Source organism: Zosterops lateralis, assembly GCF_965231275.1.
Source record: "Zosterops lateralis genome assembly, chromosome: 25".
Lineage (NCBI taxonomy): Eukaryota > Metazoa > Chordata > Aves > Passeriformes > Zosteropidae > Zosterops > Zosterops lateralis.
Window position 1 is genome coordinate 1,153,742 of NC_139785.1, and position 18,835 is coordinate 1,172,576.

Consider the following 18,835-nt stretch of genomic DNA (forward strand, 5'->3'; position numbering starts at 1 on the left):
TTAGGGTAATTATTGCTTTAGAATGTTAAAATCGTTCCACCCTAATTAAATCATCATATTAAAAAATCCACTGCCACAGCAAACTTGGGAACAAGTCTGGTTAAGATCACGCGAGTGCACGGATGCTCAGTTGGCAAACCCACTGCTGAGCCCGCCGGCCACACAGGCTCCATCCTCCAGAATCCCAGAACAAAGAATTCCCAAACCACAGAGGAAACAACAGCCCAGGTTGTCCTGCTGATGGACCTCGTGTCCCACTCATGAAAGGCACCAGCCTGCAGTGGGCAGAGCATCACCTGCATTGCCCAAAATGCACCAAGAGCATCACCTGAGCACCTCAGTGCCCTCAGGGCATGGGCACCACCAACTCCTGGTTCCCACCCACCACACAGAAACCCACCTCCTGTTCCCACATCCACAGAAAGGCTGGCAAGGACACGGTGCCACTGTATCTCCTCTGTTGCCAAAGGGTGCCTGCCCAGGTACCACCAGCCCAGGTATCTCATGGGCTGTGCTGGGTCAGCACCTTGGCTGCACTCAGGGAGGCACAGCCCACCAGCAAGAGCCACCACAGCCCCCAGGAGAACAGGTCATCCCCTCCTGGTGAAGCACTGCTCCTTCAGCTCCTCCTGCCAGCCCCAGCCCCGCTCCCTCTGGCCTCTGCTCCCCACGGCAGCGCTGAGACGCGGAGCAGCGCCGGGACTTCCTGACCTGTGAGCAAATATCAAACGCAGAGCACTCACTTTGGGCAAAATCCTTTAATTCCCTCTGGATCCCCCGGGGGAAGCAGTTATTGATTGCTTTACTGCCAGTTCACACACGCTGTGCCGGGCAGCCAGCGCTGCCATCAATAGCGGCTCCGCCCAGGAGCCACGAGGTCACCACGGAACACGGGGACACGGAGTTGGCCCCACACTGTCAGGCAGGAACACCTGCCAAAAAGTCACAGGGAAATACCTGGGGAAAAACACTTGGAACTGCAGAGTCCCTGCGTAGAGGGGAGTGATGCTGTCCCTCCCACAGCCCCTTCCCCAGGCAGAGAAATCAGCTCTGAGTGGGACGTGGCTCAGGCCACCAGGCAGGGACATGGCACGGGAAGGACAAGCAGGTTCCATCACAGGGAAAAGGGAAATGATGGTATTTTTAGCAAGTTCCCTTCCCCATGGTCGAATCAGTTGTGAAAATTCACAAGAAAAGGTGGAATTTTGGCCACAACATCATCCTGAGAGGACAAACACCAGCCCTGACTGCAGGAGTCAGACACGGACAGCACAGGCAGGTGCTGGCCCTGCTGTCCAAGTGCCAGTGCCTGGTACCCAACACATCCTGCAGAAACCAGGACGAGGCACAAGTGCTGCCAAAATGACACTGAGCATCCCTCACCCATGGGACACATGGCCAGAGCACCCAGGAGAGCCTGGACACCACACCTCTGCTCACACCAGCAGCGCTTTCCAGTCTGGAGCTGCAAAATCACCAATAAAAGCCTTTGCTGGGCAGCACAGGCACAGACAAACAAGCCAAAAACAGACCCTCCACGACAGCAAAAGTCACACATGGCAAAACAGGTCAGATTTCCAAGAGAACAGGTGCTCCTCTCTTACCTGGGATGATAGAAACGGTGTCTTTCTCCCAGGATACAACGCTAACATATTCCTGCACTGAAGAGGGGATGAGGCACTTGAAAACAGCCACGTTTCCACGCATCGACCTTTGGTCCTCCACCCGAACGGTGTACGGTTCCCTGAAAACTGTGGAGGAAAGCAGATGGTTGGTAGCATGACAGTGCTGGAGGAAAACACACTTCCTTTTGCTAGAATCCCACGTTTCCCAAACAAACCAGCCCACCCAGCCACACACTGCTTCCTTCCCAAACACCTTCCTGGGGAAGGAAGGGATTCTCTGCTGGGGAACACAGTGCTGGGTTTGGGACAGAGGGACATCTGGCCCAGGTCCTGCTGCTGGGACCTGCCACGGTCCCCAGCGTCACCTGAGCTTGCCAGACTCAGTGTGGGGACCAATAACATTTTGTAGTTGTACTGTGCATTTCATCTCTGGATGCTGAAAATGCACCCTGGGACAGACAGTGTGTGACACAGAGCCTGTGACACAGAGCCTGAGACCCTCCTAAACCCACTGCAGGAATATTTAAGGCAAGCAGATGACAATTTTCCAGGCCATGCCACATGTTCCCAGTATGTGCCCTATTTCTCAGGGACATGCACATCCCTTTGACAGCTCCTTGCTGCTCCCTGGACTAGCAGCAATGCTCCAGGAGCACCTGCTGGGTCAGGTGGACCCACCTCAGCCTCTCCAGCAACACAGACACCACAAACTCCTGAAATTTAAAAGGCAGTTGAGGGCAGCTCCCTCCTTACTGTGACAATAATTGTGCCCTGCAGGACATGGACACAGCTGCCATCATGACAAATGCACGTTCACTTTGTCAGGGCCAGAGCAGGAGCAGCTCAACAAAGCCCTCAGCAGCCCTTAAAGGAAGGTGTTTTCCCTGAGTGGGAAGTCCCTGTGGGCATGGCATCGCACACCTCGCACAGCCAGGCCAGCAGTGTGAGGGTGGCAGCATTTCCACCCTGGTTTCCCGGGCTTTCAGGGCTCCCTGCTCAGAGATGTGCCACCAGGGCATGGGGAGAAGCTGCCATGGAAAGAGCCAAAGCAGATTAACCAGCAAAAGCTTCCTTAATCACCTGGAGCTGAGGTTTATTCACAGGCTTTAAAGGCCAATAGGGACCGTGAGGAGCATCCTGAATGCTCCCTGCCACCACAAGCACCCCAGCTGGGAACAGACCCTGGGCACAGCCCTGCTGCATTCCTGACCTGTGCCAGCCCCACAGACAGAGCTCCAGGCTTTTCCTGCCAGCAGGAATAACTCCCAGTAGGGCAACACACAGCCACACCTAGCCCACTTAAACCTCTCCCTGGCTGGAAAATTTTGCTCCGTGTGCTTGCCAACAGCTTTCCTAAGACTTCCAGAGATTTTTTTTCTATCATATTTTCAGTTCCACTGCATTTTATTTAATTGCTTGCTTTCTCCAGCTGTAATTGGCTCTCTGTGCTGCACTGCCATTAGAAAGCACTGGAGAGTGACTGGGATGTGGGATGGCCAGGAGGGAGCAGCAGCTTGAGAATGTTCCACAACCATTTCTATTGCGAGAAAGGCAGACCAGCTCCAGGAGCTGGGGACATCCTGGTGGCCCCACCACATCCACATCTCCTGCTAACAGCAAGGGAGGCTGAGCTCCCAGCCCAACAGCAGAGCTGCATTCAGTCCTGGATGGAGAGGGGGATGAGAGCCAGGATTCCCTCTCTGGGATCCCAGCAGAGCCAACCCCGCTGTGCCCACACGAGGAGAGCAGCAGCTCCACATTTACTACACTCCACCTGCTCCTCCACCACGCTGTGGTTTATAGCTAACCCAAGAGTGCTGGTAAATAATTCACTCTGCAGAAGGGGGTTAATACCAATTTACTCCCCAGTACAAGGTATTAAAATAAAAAAAACCCTGTAGTCACTTCTGTCACGTTCCCTCTGCTAGCCCCACTTTTAATAGGTTACATAATGAAGCCATTCCTGGGCTATTAGCCCTCCTCAGCCTGGTCAATAATTTACTATAATGGCTTTTGGAATCAGCTCTTTGCCATATTCCTCCTTTTTATTTTATTTATTTAATTTTTTTGGGTCTTAATAAGCCTTGGCAAGCTGAGGCTGGGTGCTGCAGTGGGAACCGGGCTGTGGGACACTGAGGGGACCCCCAGCATGGACAGATGTGGCCCAGCCCCTTCCACAGCTGGGAAAAGCCTCTGTGAGTGGTTGAGTGAGACAATCCCAGTTCAAAGGGAGAGGAACTCTCCTGCCACCAGGCTGCAGCCACGCCATGTTCTCCAGACACTCTCTGGAGACCTCCAAGCTGCACATCCCACCCAGCACTCTGCCCTTCTCCCTGCTCCATCCTGTTGCAAGAACCCAACGCAGCAGCCCTGGTTCTGCTGATGGGCCATTTGTCAGGCCATGGAGCAGAGCAGGGAGAAACCAGCCCTGGCACCCCCAGGGAGCTCCTACCTGCTTTAACACGGATATTTGGGCTCCTGATTTTGCCAGCCGAGTTTTCTGCGGTGCAGAAATAGTCGTTGTCGTGGATAAAGCTGTTGAAGGCTGATGGCGAGAAGGGGTAGAGCTGCAAAGTCCCATTGGCATGGACATGCCGGATGTGGGGCACATCATAGATGTCGTCACCTGTGGCCAGGTACCACCGAAGGACAGCGCTGGGTGACCCTGCTGCCGGGCAGGGGATCACCACCCCCACTGTGCTGGAGAAGGTGACCTGCTGCAAGGAGTCGTTCACAAAGTAGAGGCTGGTTCCAACATCTTCAGCGTGTTCTGTGGACAAAGCAGAGGCCACAATGGCCGGGGGAGTGTCACTGCAGGGATCGCCAGTCCTGGTGGCACAGAGACCCCCCTGGCACAGAGAATCCTCTGAGAAAGAGAGCCCCCCAGCACAGAGTCCCCTGGCACAGAGACCCTCCCTGACACAGAGAATTCCTCAGCACAGAGACTCTCCCTGACACAGAGAACCCCCTGGCACAGAGACTCCCCCTGGCACAGAGACCCCCCCAGCATAGAGACCCTCCCTGACACAGAGAATTCCCCAGCACAGAGACTCTCTCTGGCACAGAGAACTCCCCCAGCACAGAGGCCCCCCCAGCACAGCCCCCTGAGCCCTGCGTGCGGCGGAGCAGGGGAGAGCAGGAGCATCCATACATGGCTGGGAGCACACAGGCCACCTTCACAGGCCAACGCTCCTGCTGCCAGCACGGATCAGGGATCACAGGCGCCTCGGCAGGGCAGCCAGGGGCTGTGCAGGCGAGGATGGACACCCCGGGCAGCCCCCAAAGCTTCCCCAGGGGTGCCCGGCTGTCTCCGAGCACCCACAGCCCCGAGGACACCAGGCCAAACACAACCACCAGCACTTCTCCTCCTGCCAACCCCGACATTCCTGGGATCCCCCATCCAGCACCCTTGGGCACCTCCAGCACAGCAATGCCAACACGCTCCTTGCACATCACTGCCAGACAGGGCAGAGACCTTCCCTGCCACCCCACCACTGCTTCCAAACCAGGAGAGGGGCTGGAAAACCGGGATCAGAGCTACTCCCCTCTCCCAGAGCCACAGGGAAGGAAGCCCAGACCCACCCTGCCCTCAGCCTGAGCTTCTCCTGGGCATCCCTACACCATCCAAATGAGGACTGAGGTTGGTTCTGGGACACAGCCCAGGCAGAACTTGTGGCCTCCTGCATGCCCAGGAGCAGCTCTCACCACTGGAGAACAGAACTTCCCATCTTGGGAAGTAAGGGATGGACCTCTGCATCCAACTCCTGCAGTCCCTCCTTCCCACTCTCCAGGACCACGAGCTCCCCCTTCCAAACCCAAGCTGGCGAAATTGGCTATAAATAAGGATGAGGAGGGCCCCAGTCACTTAGATCCGCTTTCTTTTTTTAGCCACACTCTTTCCAAGTGGGCGGAAGGACAGGGATCTGGGAAGGGCCCTCGGCGGGTGTATTAATAGCTGCGGCTGAGCGCACGCCCGTGGTGCCGCAGAGCCAATAAGCAGATCAGCACCGTGCCGCCGGTTCAGAATGAGCCACGGGGGACCCTCCCTGACCTCGATTCCTCAACTTGGGGAGGAGGGGATGGCAGCAGGGGGAGAAGGAAAGCCTCATCCGCACGCCTTGGCTCCAGAGGCGGCCGCTCGCCCAAGGAAGGGCTGGTTGAGTGGCCATGGACACTCAAGTGTGCCATGTCCTGCTCCATCTCCATGCCAGGCTTCTCCAGCCAGGTGCCCATCCTGCACCTGTGCCACCAGTCCAAGCCACACTGTCCTCAACAGGCTCAGGATGGACACCTTGAGACACCTCAGCCCTTCTCAGAGCAGAGTTCTCTCCATCCTTCTCCCAGCTGGATGCACAACCTCGTGCTTCTTTCAGCATCTCACTCTTGCTCTCCATGTGCACTGCACAGAATCATCGCCCAAAATGACCAGATTTCTTCCTGTGCCCACTCGGAGCCCTCTGTGCCATGGAAGGCATGAGCTAATAGTCAGATCCAGCTGTGCCACCACATGAAACAACCAATTTAGTGGCCACAAAATCATCTCCTTGTCTCCCCACGCACCAATTCCCTGTGTCCACATGCAGGTGGAAGGAGACAAAGCCATTTGTTGTTCCCTCCCTGGCTGACAAGCATCAAAGACGGACGGACTGAGGAGCAAAGCTCCAGCCGAGCCTTTGCAGAGCCACGAGGCCACGGCTCGGCCCTGCAGATGTCATTTTGTGACATCTCCAGGCTGGTTTGTCGTCATGAATCAGCATTTCCCTTCATCCCAGCAGCGCGGTGCTTCTCCCAAATACATGAAACGGGGAAAAAACGCACATTTGCAGGCAGAGGAAGGGAAACAAAGCCTGCACGAGCAGCACAGAGCTATTTGTGGCTGAGACTGAGCTGAGCAGAAGATGGCTGGAGCCAGGGCACAGCAAAAGCCACCTTCAGCCTGGCTCTGGACCAAGGACATCTGGCTGTGCCCCATGCTCCATCCAGGAGCTCTCCCCAGATCCCACATTACAGCTTGAGAAGGCTCCTTGAGCACCCAGAGCCTGCCAGGGAAACATCTTCATCCTCAGCAGCACCAGGAGGGCTCAGAGCTGGATGGGTGAGGGGCAGGGGTGAGGAGTGGAAAAATACCTCATAAACAGAGAAATTCAGATTACCCATAAAGCTTTTTCGGGTCAAAGGGGGAAAGGGATTTTTAATAGAAAATGGAGGTTATGGGATTGGCAATAGTTATGTGACAGACGTATAGAGTTAAATCCCCATAATCTCCTTTACCATTTAGCATTGAGCACCATCCTAATTCCATGTTTCATAAAACTGTCTCCAAATCACTGGGAGAGATTAAAAATTTAGAAATAGCACAGCAATATTTTTAAACCAGAAATCACTGGCTCACATCTGGTCAGATGTGCTGACCCTAACCTACATATCGAGGGCATTAATTCACATGAACCTGAAAAGAGGAGGCTGGGGGAGCTGAAATGGAACAGTTTCTGCTGGGAATGCAGCCTGGAGCCCAGCCTGGCTCCAGCTGGGAGCTGCACCGAGCCCAGCACAGGGCTGGACACTCAGGCTGGCTCTGAAAGGCAGGTGTTTTAAGTTATCAGAGCTAAATCTTCCTAAATTGTGGTAAATTACAACCTAGAGGTATTGAAATATTAATATCTCTATTTGAGCTGGGAGAAGCAAGTCATTTTGCTATCATCCCTTCAGAATATTTACTAGTCTTGGTGGTTGGACTTCCCAAACTCCAGCACCTTCAGTGATACAGCAAAGCATTGGACTGTTCTCCAGCACCTGCTTCCTCCAGAGAGGGGCCACAAGCTGTCCCGAGGATCTGTCACTATCTCAGGGAGAGGTGCAGGTGTGTGTTCTGCCCGAGCAGCTGTGCAATGCCATCACCTCCCCAGCAGCACAACCCCCCCAGGGAAGAGCCCGTCCTTTTCTAAGGAGCGGATTTAGGAGCAGACTCAGACAAGGACCAGCTTTGTGCCAGCCAGGGCTCTTCCTCCTGAGATAAGAGGCTTTTCCTGTTCTCCCTGCACGTCCATCACCTGTGCTGGCAGCACACAGCCAGCCCCAAGCCCACCCAAAGCCAGCAAGTTCCTCAGAGCTGAGCACGGTCCTTTAGCTGGGTGGAAACCTGGCAGAGCCGGGAAAATGCTGAACAATTGGTGTTTCGAGGGGGTTCATGCCATCCCCTGGGCAGGCACTGGACTGGGATTCACATTACCCCACTGGCAGCAGCTTTTCTTAGACTCCCTTCCCGATCCTGGCGGTCTGGGTGCCCACCTCAGCCCTCCTCCAAGGCTGGTGAGGACCTGCCGGGGCTCCCCCCCAGGAAAAACCCCATCCCTGGGGCTCCAAAGGGGCTGGAGGGGCCGCCAGGGTTTCCCCAGCCCCCGGCTGAGCCGGGCTGCAGGGATGCTGAGGAGAGCAGCAGGCTAATGGCCACCTCGCAGCTCATTTATTATCCTCATTAAGGGTGTTTGACACCTGCCCTGTTCAAGGAGAAAGTGAACCAGAGCCTGGTACGCACCGGAATTACAGGTAGGTGGCAAGTCCCGATCGTTTCTCCGTGCTGGAGAGGACAGCAATTCCATCGCACGCTGCCTGCAGGGTCGGAACGCTGCAGCAGCCTCCGGCCTTCCCCTTGGAAGGAACGAGCCTCCTCCAAGCCCTCATCACCAGGACACCCTTAACAGCCTTTGTGCTAACAAAGGGACTGACCTTGGAGTCGATGGAGAGAGAAGTGGCACTTCCAAGCACCGTGGAAGGGATGAGGAGGGAAGTGGCCGAGGCTGGTCCCTTCCAAGGGGAGCTCAAAGGTGCCTGGGAGAGCAGCACATCCTCCAGGATATCACATCCCCACTGTGTCCTAGCCTAAAATGGTTAAAGCCGTGATTCCCTCACGCTGCACCCCTCAGGGACAGATCTCAGGGGGGTGGAAGCCATGTCAGGAAATGCCAGGCAGAGCCTGGGGCATTCAGCTGGTGCCCAGCACAGCAGCAGCCATGGCAGGTACCTGCCACAGCATCTTCCCTGCCCTGGCACTGCAATTTGGCTGCCACATGAGTCCCACCCTGGTGGCACAGCCCCTCTGGCTCGAGCACCATGGCCCTTCCCAACCTGACAAAGCAAAGAGAGAGCAAAGTAGAAGCTGCCTCTGGTCCTCTGTGGGTAAGGGCACGGCTCAAACATGCTCCAAGCGCCTGCTCCTTAATGCATCTGCATGGAAATTAAGGCCTGAACCACCTCCAGTGATTACGACAGCACCCAGGCTGAGGCTGTAACCCTTGCCTGGGAAAAAAAAAACGTTCTCCAGGCCGGATTCCTCCTTCCTGAACATCCCATGGCAGCTCCTGAGAGGTACCAGCCCCACCACACCATCCACACGGGTCTGAGCCAGAGCTGGACATCCCCCAGCCCTGCCCCACCTCCTGAGCCCCCCAGCCTGGGGACCCTCACCCTGGAACCACAGGTGAGGGCCTCTCTCTCCCCTTCCAGTGTTCACCTCTGTGCCTTGGCCACGCTCAACACAATGCCTGAGGCCCCAAGGGGACATCTGGTGCCATTTCCCAGCCAGAGTGACAGCACTGTGTCCCCAGGGAGGTCAAACGAGTGAGCACGAGGGGTGGGCAAGGGGACACACCAGAGGCCACACACACCTGGCCTTGGGCTCCCTCCACGATGGCCAGGCCATGCTCCCAATGCATCACAACACATTCGGTGGCTTTGCAAGGTGGAGACCAGGACTCCTACCATGCAGCCAACAGGGGAACACCTCTGGGCAAGCTCTGCCAGCTCCTCACCTCCTCCCCTTCCCCTCCAAGCCATGCTCGATCCTCTCTCAGGGCCAGGAGCTGCCGCAGCCTTTCCCAGGCACAGCTGGCAGCAGGCAGGAACACGAGCCTGGAAATGGAGTTCCTAAATGTTTGGTACGGCTCTGCTGGCGGATGATGGCGGCAAACACACAGCCCTGTGTGTGGTGGGGGATATTTCTGCTGGATCCACAAGCAGGGAGAAGGTGACTCCCAACCCCATGGTTATGTAAAGACGAGAAGCTGGCTATAACTGAGATTCCAGAGGCAAGGAACACGCTCTGCACCCAGAGCTGCCACTGCATGTCCTCCCCGAACAGCAGCACGGCAACGACTGCAACGACCGAGCGCCTTCCTCCTTGGTGCCCACCATGGAGGTCGCACCTATTAACGCGCTGCCTGCTCGGCTGTGAGGTGCCTCCATGTCACCTGAGGCACGGCTCAGCCTCGCGTGCTGCCATGTCAGAATCCCTGCCACAAAGACTTCCAGCTTCATTCTTGCCCTTGGCTCGCCAGCTGCTCCAGAGAAGGACGGAGTGCTGCCCATCCAACCCCCCAGCACGGGGCCACACGCAGGCAGAGATCTTGGCACCTCAACGCTGAGGTCCTGGAGCCATGGCTGCCCCAAGCCATGCCCCAAGCTCCTAGGCAGCCCCCAGCTCCAGGAAGGGCTGTTCCACAGCACATCCCTGGCACTCGCCCCTTGCACAGCTTCTTCCTGCAGAGGACAAGTGCCTGGGAACATCAGGGTTGCCTTTATCCACTCCCTATCCCAAGGCAAAGCCTACGCCAGGTGCAGGTAAAGGCTCTGGGCGAGCCGCCATGGTGGCTCCTGGTGCTGGGAAATTTTGGCAGGATAAACAAGCGCCAGGCATGGCGAGGAGCTGAGCACTGCAGGCTTCTCCTCTGTGCATTTAATGAGGTTTCCATGTTTCATTTCAGAGACAAACGAGCGCTGTGCCACACTGGGGGGCCGAGATGGGAGAGATTAGAAACCCACGAGCTGCACCGTTCGCTGCGCCCAACGCGGGAACATCATGTAAATATAATGCCAATATAAATCAGGCGGCAGAGCCATCCAGCAACATCACGCAGGGAGACGCTTCCCTGGCTCCCAGCCTCTCAGTTGTGACCAGCCCGTTCCTCATCACACCGCTCGCCTCCCCTCTGCCTGGCTGCTCTCCCTTGCACTGCCAGACCATCTCGCTGCTCAACTCTCCGCTTGCCAACCACCCATTTCTGTTTATTTTATAAACAGGGGCAGAAACAAGCAGCTACAGCCCATCGAGGGATTTCTAAACTTCAGGGGTCCCTTGGATCAAATGTTTATCTGCTTTCAGTTTCTACTTGAGCTCTTGTTCTACAGCAGGAGCACGTTAAAAGGATGTGCTTCGATGCCCAGAAATATTAAGTATCTGAAAGGTTTATCATGCATTAAGCAATTCATTTTTTTTATCCTATTATTCTAATGAAACTTGCATTGTATTGCTGTCCTCTCTCTGGAACTGCTTCACGTTAACACTTTGCATCACCAGGACTGCTCGATGCTGAAGATTTCTTTTTTTTTTTTTTTTTTTTTTTTTTAGAAATAAAATGTAAAATGAGGCCACGAGGAGTTGTGCTAATGGAGGCTTTTAATTTGCTCTTTTCTGAAGAGATAGCTCTGTGGGAAGAGATCCCTTTTCCAAGAAGCTGGGGCTGAAAAGATGCAAAAAGCAATAAACCGGTGCAGCTCTTTATTATTTTGACTATTGGGGGTCGAAAAAAATCATGGCATCCTCGACGGTTATTTGTTTCCAGGTTTGGTTTTTCCTTTTAGCACAGTAAAAAATGCAAATGTAAGCAAAGCAGACGCTGGCACGTTCAGCTCAGCAGATCTGAAGCACAATAGCGATTTTGGGTAAAGCTCCCAAAAGCAGCTTCACCCTAGCTCAAATAAAGCAGCTATTCCATAATTAATAATTGATGGAATAATTGATGGAATAATTGATCATCACCGCACAACTGGACAGGGCGCCCTATTAAACCTCAGTAAATATTTTTCATTGGATTAACATTCAGCTAATGGGGTAATGCAATGGGCAGCAAGAGAGGTCTCATGCAAGGAAGCGGCTCTGTCCCCTTTCTTTCACTTTCCTCATTTCCTAAAATTTCCCCCTCGCTGTTCTCAAATGTCAGAGACGATAATTAGGGCAAATGTCATTTTACATCCTCCGAGCAGACAATTTTCCGAGAGGTGGGCGCTTCCAGCACCGCATCTGCAGGTCGGGTCGTGGGCAAAGAGGTAATTTATTACAGAAACATAATTAAAAATTCCCGCAGATCCGGAAATGGGCAATTCCTTTATGTAACATGAATCGATTGTTGTAACAAACGCAGTGGGATTTAAGTGCCCGTGCTCCACGCAGCTCCTGCCTCTCTTTAATTGCATCTAGAGCAGAGACTCGGTTAGAGTATCACCTCGCTGGATGTGGGCAGCATCCACTTAATGCCCAACTTTAAATTAATCTGCAATCTTCCAGCGTGTGTCTCCTTGACACGCTTGTTCCATGATTCTCCCCATCCCCCCTCCCCCATACATATATGATTTATCTATAATCTGATTGATGTCAAGCCGCTGGGTTACACTTCACACAGCATTCCTAGAGGGAAGGATGCGAATTTTAAGGCATCGCTGGGTTTCTCCTGCTGACGGGATCAGGCTGAGAAGCGCTCGGGGGACGCGGAGCGCTCGGTCTCGGCGCGGCCCCGCCGGAGGATGCTGCGCCCGTCGGTGCGAGGTCCCGGCCGCGGCTGCCACCGCCGCCGCCCCGGGGGCTCCGCCGCGGAGCCTCTCCGGGATGCGCCGGCACCGACCGGCCCCGCTGCGCGCACCGAGCCCCGCGCTCCGCCGCGCCGTCCGGGGAGAGCGCTCCGGGAGAGCGCTCCGACAATCCCGGGCACTCGGGGAGAGCGCAGCGGGAGCGCGGCACCGACAGCAGCGGAACCCCGGGGAGGGCGCACCGAGAGCCCCGGGACCCCGGGGAGGGTTGTACCGAGCGCCCGGGGACGCCGGGGAGGGCGTATCGAGATCCCAACAGGGCTCACCGAGACCCTCGGGACGCCAGGAGGGCACACCGAAAGCCCGAGAAGGCGCACCGAGAGCCCCGGGACCCCGGAGAGGGCGCACCGAGAGATGTGGAACCGAGAACCGGAGCACCGAGAGCCCCGGGGAGGACGCAGCCCGTGCCGCCCGCCCGGTCCCGCTGCCGGGGACCCCCACCGCCCCCGCGCCGGTCCCCACGTACCTTTCGGCAAAGAGTACAGCAGGAGAAAAGTTACCAGCCACATGCCATACAGAGCAGCTCTGGCCCCGGGCTGCGGCGCAATTGCGGAGGTGCGGTGCCCCGGCGTGCCGCGCTCCTGCCGCCGCTGCCAGCCCGGCTGAGGTGCCCAGCGCCGCTCCCGCTCCGCCCCGCTCCGCTCCCGCCCGTGGGCCGGGCTCCCGCCCGCGCCCGCCCCCCCCGCGCCGCGCAGGGCTGGGGGCGGCCGCGGCCCCCGCCGGCCGAGCCCCTTCCTCCTCCTCCTCGGCGTGCGCAAGGGCTGCCAGAGCCCCTGGCCCGCACCGGCCGCCCCCGAGCCGCGCTCTCCCCCGGGCCATCCATCGGCCCCGGTGCAGCCCCGCGGTTCGCGCTCCCCATCCTCGCAAAGCGGCACCGCGGAGCCTTGCCCCAGCTGAGCCCTGTCCTACGGGTGCAGCAGCACGGCTGAGCCGCCCGGGACTCGCAGCTGGCACTCCTCCTGCTCCCCGGGCCTCCCGCACGCCCGTCCAGCATCCGAGGCACAAAAATAATACAGTGGTTTGGGTTGGAAGGGACCTTACAGACCATAGGGACACCTTTCAGGTTGCTCCAAGCCTTGTCCAGCCTGGCTTTGGACACTTCTAGGGATGGGAGATCAGGGTTTCGGCAGCCCGTGCTGCTCCCATCAGGGGGGACACAAGCGAGACGGGGCCAGCAGATTCATTACACATTCATCCCTCCAGCCAGCAAATAACAAACAAACACCAGCTAATACTTTACTTCGGGGTGTATTTATCCAAGGCTTAGCTCAAGCCGAGCCTTGTACTCCCCAAGACTTAGTCGCACCAAAGCCAATTTGTCTGGACCGTTAGAGCATTCAGAGTGTCTTTTCTTGAAGTGATTATAGCAGGTTTTCTTTGCTTTCCAAAACAGCCTTTACAAGCCCAATTTGTTGGAAAATAAACAGAAAGAAAGATTAAAGCATTCAGATTTCAAACAAAACAACCAGCAGGAAAAACATTACGTTCGGATTTTTTAAACAGCGTTGTTTAGATTTAATTGAAAACGCAACTATCGTCACGGAAATTGGGAAAACAACAGCCCCTCGGCCATTTCCAGCCCTCGGGGATTCACCGCAAGCCTTCCCACCTGGAAGTCCCGTGAAGAGCTCACCGAGGGGGTACCCGTGGGTGGGAGGTCCCCATTTCAGAGGGGGACACGGCTAAAGGACGCAGAGAAGCTGCCAGGACGCTGAGACCTCCATGCCCACCCCGTGTCCCCGTCCCCTCCCTGCTGCAGGCCACCCACACCAGTTGTCATTTTAGTGAGACCATTGCCACCTAATCCCTCAGTGCCAACAGCAGGAACAGGGCCCAACACTGTGCCCGTGCTGTGCGGGTGTGACACACCACAGCCTTCCCCCCTCCTCCTCCTCCTCCTCCTCCCCAGGGATGTGCTTCCGATTCCTCGGCGCTCGGCAGCGCCGTCACCGCCCCCTCCCCAGCCCGTTCCCGGGCCACCTCAGCGGCTCGTGGGTGTCACAGCCGTCCCACGCGGGCACGTGCCGCTCGCACCCCTGGGCGCGCCGCCGGCGTCCCGAGAGGCGGCAGCTGATGCACACGCGGTGCCCACACACCCCTCCCGGAGCCGAGGTGCATTTCAATCGCCACCTACATCGCCGTGCAGATGTTCGCCGGTACTTGGCAGGGAAATTGGTATGCAGGCCCATGCCCAGGCAGCCGGCAAAGCCCGGGCTCTGGGGAGCCCCAGCCACATGCCTGGCATCTGCCCCCTTCCCTCCCCGGCAGCTGCTGCAGGATGGCAGCACAGCCCAGCCCAGCCTGCTCACAGCGAACTGCCAGCCTGGAACCTGCTACAGCACTTGGCAAACCAGCACACAGAGCATCGGACTCAGGTGTGATTGGTACCCTCCTACACTCGGGAGTGAATGGAACGAGGGTGCGTGGGCTGGCAGGGCACTCGCTGGCACAGCACCCACGGGGCCCCACAGATCTCTGTGTGAGGCATGTGAGCAGGGGGAGTAAATGCTGCTCGCCCGTTCATTTTTAGCTCCCTTGGCTGTTCAGCAGCTCTTGTGAGTTTCCTCACTATGCCCAGCTCTGGGAATCAACCCTGCACACTAACATCTCCCTCGAAAGGCTCCTTCCTCCAGGACAGGAGCTGCTGGCCAGGCAGGATGCAGCACCAGAGTCAAACCTAAAGGCTGGCAGATCAGCCCAGATCACACTCGGGGAGCCATGGCCAGTCCTTGAGCCGCCTGTGCTGTTCACTCCTGCCCTGTTTGCTCCTCCATGGATGGCTCAGCCCAGGCCCTTTGCCAGCTTGCTGAGCCCGGGCACACGTGCGGGGCTGGCAGGGCCGGGCAGGCAGCCAGAGCTCCCAGAGCGGGAGCTCCTGCCAGCCCACACCTGGGGCTCAGCTTGTGCCCAGCAGCCAGCCACAGTTCGGGCACATCAGCTTCTCCACAGCTCCGTGTTTGGATGCTCACAGGAAGCATTTGTGTGTCCTTTGCATGCGCACTCAGCCCGGAAAGCTGGTGTCCTGCTACCAACCAGAGCTGCGTCGTGTGCTTTGTGTGGCTGTGATGAGGAAAGGCAGGAAATCTCCACAGTAATTATTTGGGCAGCGCTGACCTGCGCTTTGGCAGTGCAGGTGGCTCGTGGGAAGCCAGGCCAGCAAGGAGGAGCCCATCTCACGCTCCCTGTAGCCACTGCCCTGCTCCCAGGCAGCCAGCAGTCTGCCAAAGCCAGCAGCCAGCCCAGCTGCACGGGTCAAAGGTGAAGCTCACGCTGAGGAATTAATTCCCTGGCCCAAACTCTGCACAAGACACAGGAGAAATTATAGCAACTCATGCCCACGCACAGCTCTGAGCCCCAACAGGCTTCGGGAGGAATTGCACAGGAGGGGGTCTTGCTGCCTGTCCTGAGGGCACGGGGCATCCCACAGCCCTTTGAAAACAGCTCTTTCCTTCAATTTCCCCCTTCCCTGGCATTTGTTCTGCCTCTGGGCAGAATTACACTCAGCTCCAGGCTACCCCAGCGCTCTGGGGATTACAGCAGTGTCCCATGCTCACACACCCCGTTAGCCAGCGAGGTATTTCCCCCTAAAGGCAATTTTCCCGCTAATACTCGAAAAACCCACTCTCCATGCAGGCACACAGAGGAAAAGAGTGCAAAGAGCGCAGAGGAGGGTGGGCACTCCCAGAGCTCCGGGGGTCAGCCCCAGCCGCAGGCTGTGCCCCGTGCCGGGCAGAGGCGCTGCTCCCCGCATCCCTCCGGCCAGGGCACACCTCACCTCCTGCCGGGCCCCAGCCCCGTGGCCTCGGCCGCCCTCGCAGACAAATCCCCGGAGGAAGCGATCATTAAAACAACAGGGCTACTTATCTGCCGCGAGCCGATTGCCACAAAGCGCTTCCCACGCGTCGCCAACTTACCCTGGCAGCACCTCTCTGAGCAGGACCAGCCCGCTGGGACCCCGCACTGGACACTCTGTCCCATTGGACAAAGACAAGAGCTGAGTCCTGCACACCCACGGCTGCCAGCCCAGTCCCACTGATAACATGGTGGGCAGCTCTGGGGGTAATTGCAGGGTAGGTGTCAGCTGGGTACACCTGGGTGCAAAAGTGCTGGGCATGCCCGATAGGATTCCTTCCAGCAAAACCTGTCCTGGACCCCCTTGCTTCTCCTCCCCAGCTTCCCCCTACTCCAAGGCCAGCCCTGTGTGGATGCTGAGGGGGAAATGACCCCACCTTGCCTGTGGATACAGCCTCCCTGTCCCTCAGTTTCCCCAGTGTCAGAGGGGAGCAAGTGGCTGACACATGGAGTGTGGAGGATGAACACCCTGGAGGTGGCGAGGGGCTTGTGCCTCAGTAAAGGGCTGCAAACCTACGGACAAACAGGTGCCAGCAGGTCAGTGTACCCCAAAAATGACATCCTGCTTGAGCCCTTTGGGTCGTGCACTACAGGAACAGCTGCATTTCCATAAGGGATCCCTGGCACTTATGGCTGTGGACGGACAGTGACACGAAAAGGGGGAAAAGTTTTAAACTTCCAGCCCAAACTGTCCTGTGGTTCTGTTCTCTGCCAAGGGCTCCGCGTTCCCCGTGCTCACATCCCGAATCCCTTGCCGGACAGCTGGGATGCTCGTCTTCCCCAGGAAAAGTCTCTTTCTCGGCAAGAAGCTGGGATTTGGTTCCCTCTAGTGTCGCCGCGCTCCATTGCTGAGCGGGGACCGGGGGAGCGGGAATGGGGGTGAGGGGCTTTGGCGAGGGGAGCCCCGTGCGGGGAGGGGAGCAGGGTCCTTGTCCTCGCCAGCTCCAGGGGCTTTGCCCAGTCTTAGCAAGCTCCAGGGGCTAAACAGGCTGCCCAGGACGGCGGTTGAGAGATTTAAAACAAGGATTTAAAAGACAGATGTGTACAGATGTGATCCCTGGGGATATGGTTTAGTGCTGGCCTCGGCAGCGTTGGTTAATGGACTTGGATGGTGTTAGAGGTGTTTTCCAGCCGCTGATTCTAAGGCACGGTCCTGACACACACGGACTGGGTTCATGGGGACCCTCCTTTGCTTCCAGCTACATCCCATTGTGAATCCCACTGTCAATCCCACCGGGAGGGCCCACCCAGCCTGTCCACCCCGGGGCTGCACTCCCTCAGCATCGCTGGCCCCGGCCGTCTGCATGTGATCAGTTACTCTCCAGTCACCTCTGCTTTGGGGCAGGTCCAACATGGAAATGGGGGCTGGAATGTCGTTTCCTGGGGCTGGAGGATCATTCCAGCCCAGGATAATTCCCGTGGAGCAATGCTGTTTTTGCAGAGGTGCTGCTGGATGTGCTGCCTTTTTGGGAGCGGAGCAGAGGGAGGCCGAGGCACGTGGCTGGCTCCCTGCCAGCCCGGCCCATCTCTCCTCTCTTCAGTGTTTCTCTCTGGCTCCCTGAGTCACCATTTGCTGCTCTCCTCTTTAAACTAATGAGGAGACATTTTGCATTTGTGTTTCCTCATGGGCGAAATGCGTCCTTGGCACCACGGAGCAGTGCTGGCAGCTGCTGCTCCAGTTCCTGCCCCACTGCCTCATCTCCCCATATTCAGTCAGGGATGAAGCACAGGGACAGGCCAAGCCACAGCCAGGCAGAGCCCCTCTCCCTCCTACCTGTCCATCCAGAGACCAGCGGAGCAAACAGGGAATAAGCAGCACCAAGGGGAAGCTGTTTGGATTTGGAAGCCTTCCCAGAGGAAAAGGGCACTCCAGTTGTCCACCATATTATTTACCCAATCCCCTTTGTGAGGCAGAAAAGATTTACTCTGAGAAGATTAATGGCTCAAGGGGCTGTGAGAGAAATCCTCTGAGATTGCCTGGTTCAGGGGAGAAGGCAAACACCTCCTGGGCTAGGCCAGGGAGCAAAGGGAGCAGACGGAAGGGGCTGAGGGGCTGGGCTTGTCCGTGGGACACCCTCTGATGGGGACAATGACTGACCCTGGGGAGAGCAGGACCCTCTCATCAGGGCAGTGGCAAGAGGAAGGAGACATGGGAGCCTTTTCCTGGGGTGCCCCTAGCTTCCCTCTCCCAAAGCCCCAGGGCTCAACACCCAAAATAAATGACTGTGGAGGCTTGGAGAGCTGCTGGCAGCCCCTCTAGCCCAGCTCAGAGGCCACATTTCCTCTGCACCCTGCCCTTGGTTTGTGCCTGTCCTCTGTTCCCGGCTCCATCCTGGAGAAGCTCGAAGCTGGGCTGCTCACAGTTCAGCTCTGATAAGACCCTGCCCTCCAAATGTCACACCCAGCCCAAGAGTTTGGGTGCCAGGGCGTGCCCTGACCTGCCACTGCCCCCCTGTGAGTGTCCCCAGCCCTGGCTGGCCCCGAGCTGGGCTGTGGGGCTGTGCAGGTGCGGGCACACGTGGGTGTCCCCAAGCCGTGTAGAATAATGCCATTAATGCCATCTGGTGCCGAGACAGAGATCCCACACGGGAGCCAGACACGGCTTTTCACTCCCTGTAATCCCTGGCCCCAAAGCCACGGGGGTTCTGTCTGCGGGGCTCGTGGGGAGTGAAGGGCACGGGGCAGCCCTGGTATGCCCAGGAGCTGGGAGGGAGGGCAGC

At 57.2% G+C, this 18,835-nt stretch overlaps 1 protein-coding gene across 1 annotated transcript in view; it reads right to left on the reverse strand.

Annotated features, from left to right (window-relative positions):
* DSCAML1 (DS cell adhesion molecule like 1) overlaps positions 1 to 12,828 on the reverse strand; it is a 94,459-nt gene extending 81,631 nt beyond the window's left edge. Inside the window, exons 1-3 of the mRNA XM_083877860.1 lie at positions 12,730 to 12,828; positions 4,078 to 4,395; positions 1,605 to 1,751 (exon numbers count right to left, since the gene is read on the reverse strand). Of these exons, the coding sequence (XP_083733986.1) occupies positions 1,605 to 1,751; positions 4,078 to 4,395; positions 12,730 to 12,772 (508 nt within the window). The 5' untranslated portion in view covers positions 12,773 to 12,828. The remainder of the gene's footprint in view (positions 1 to 1,604; positions 1,752 to 4,077; positions 4,396 to 12,729) is intronic.
* Positions 12,829 to 18,835: the final 6,007 nt, after the last annotated feature.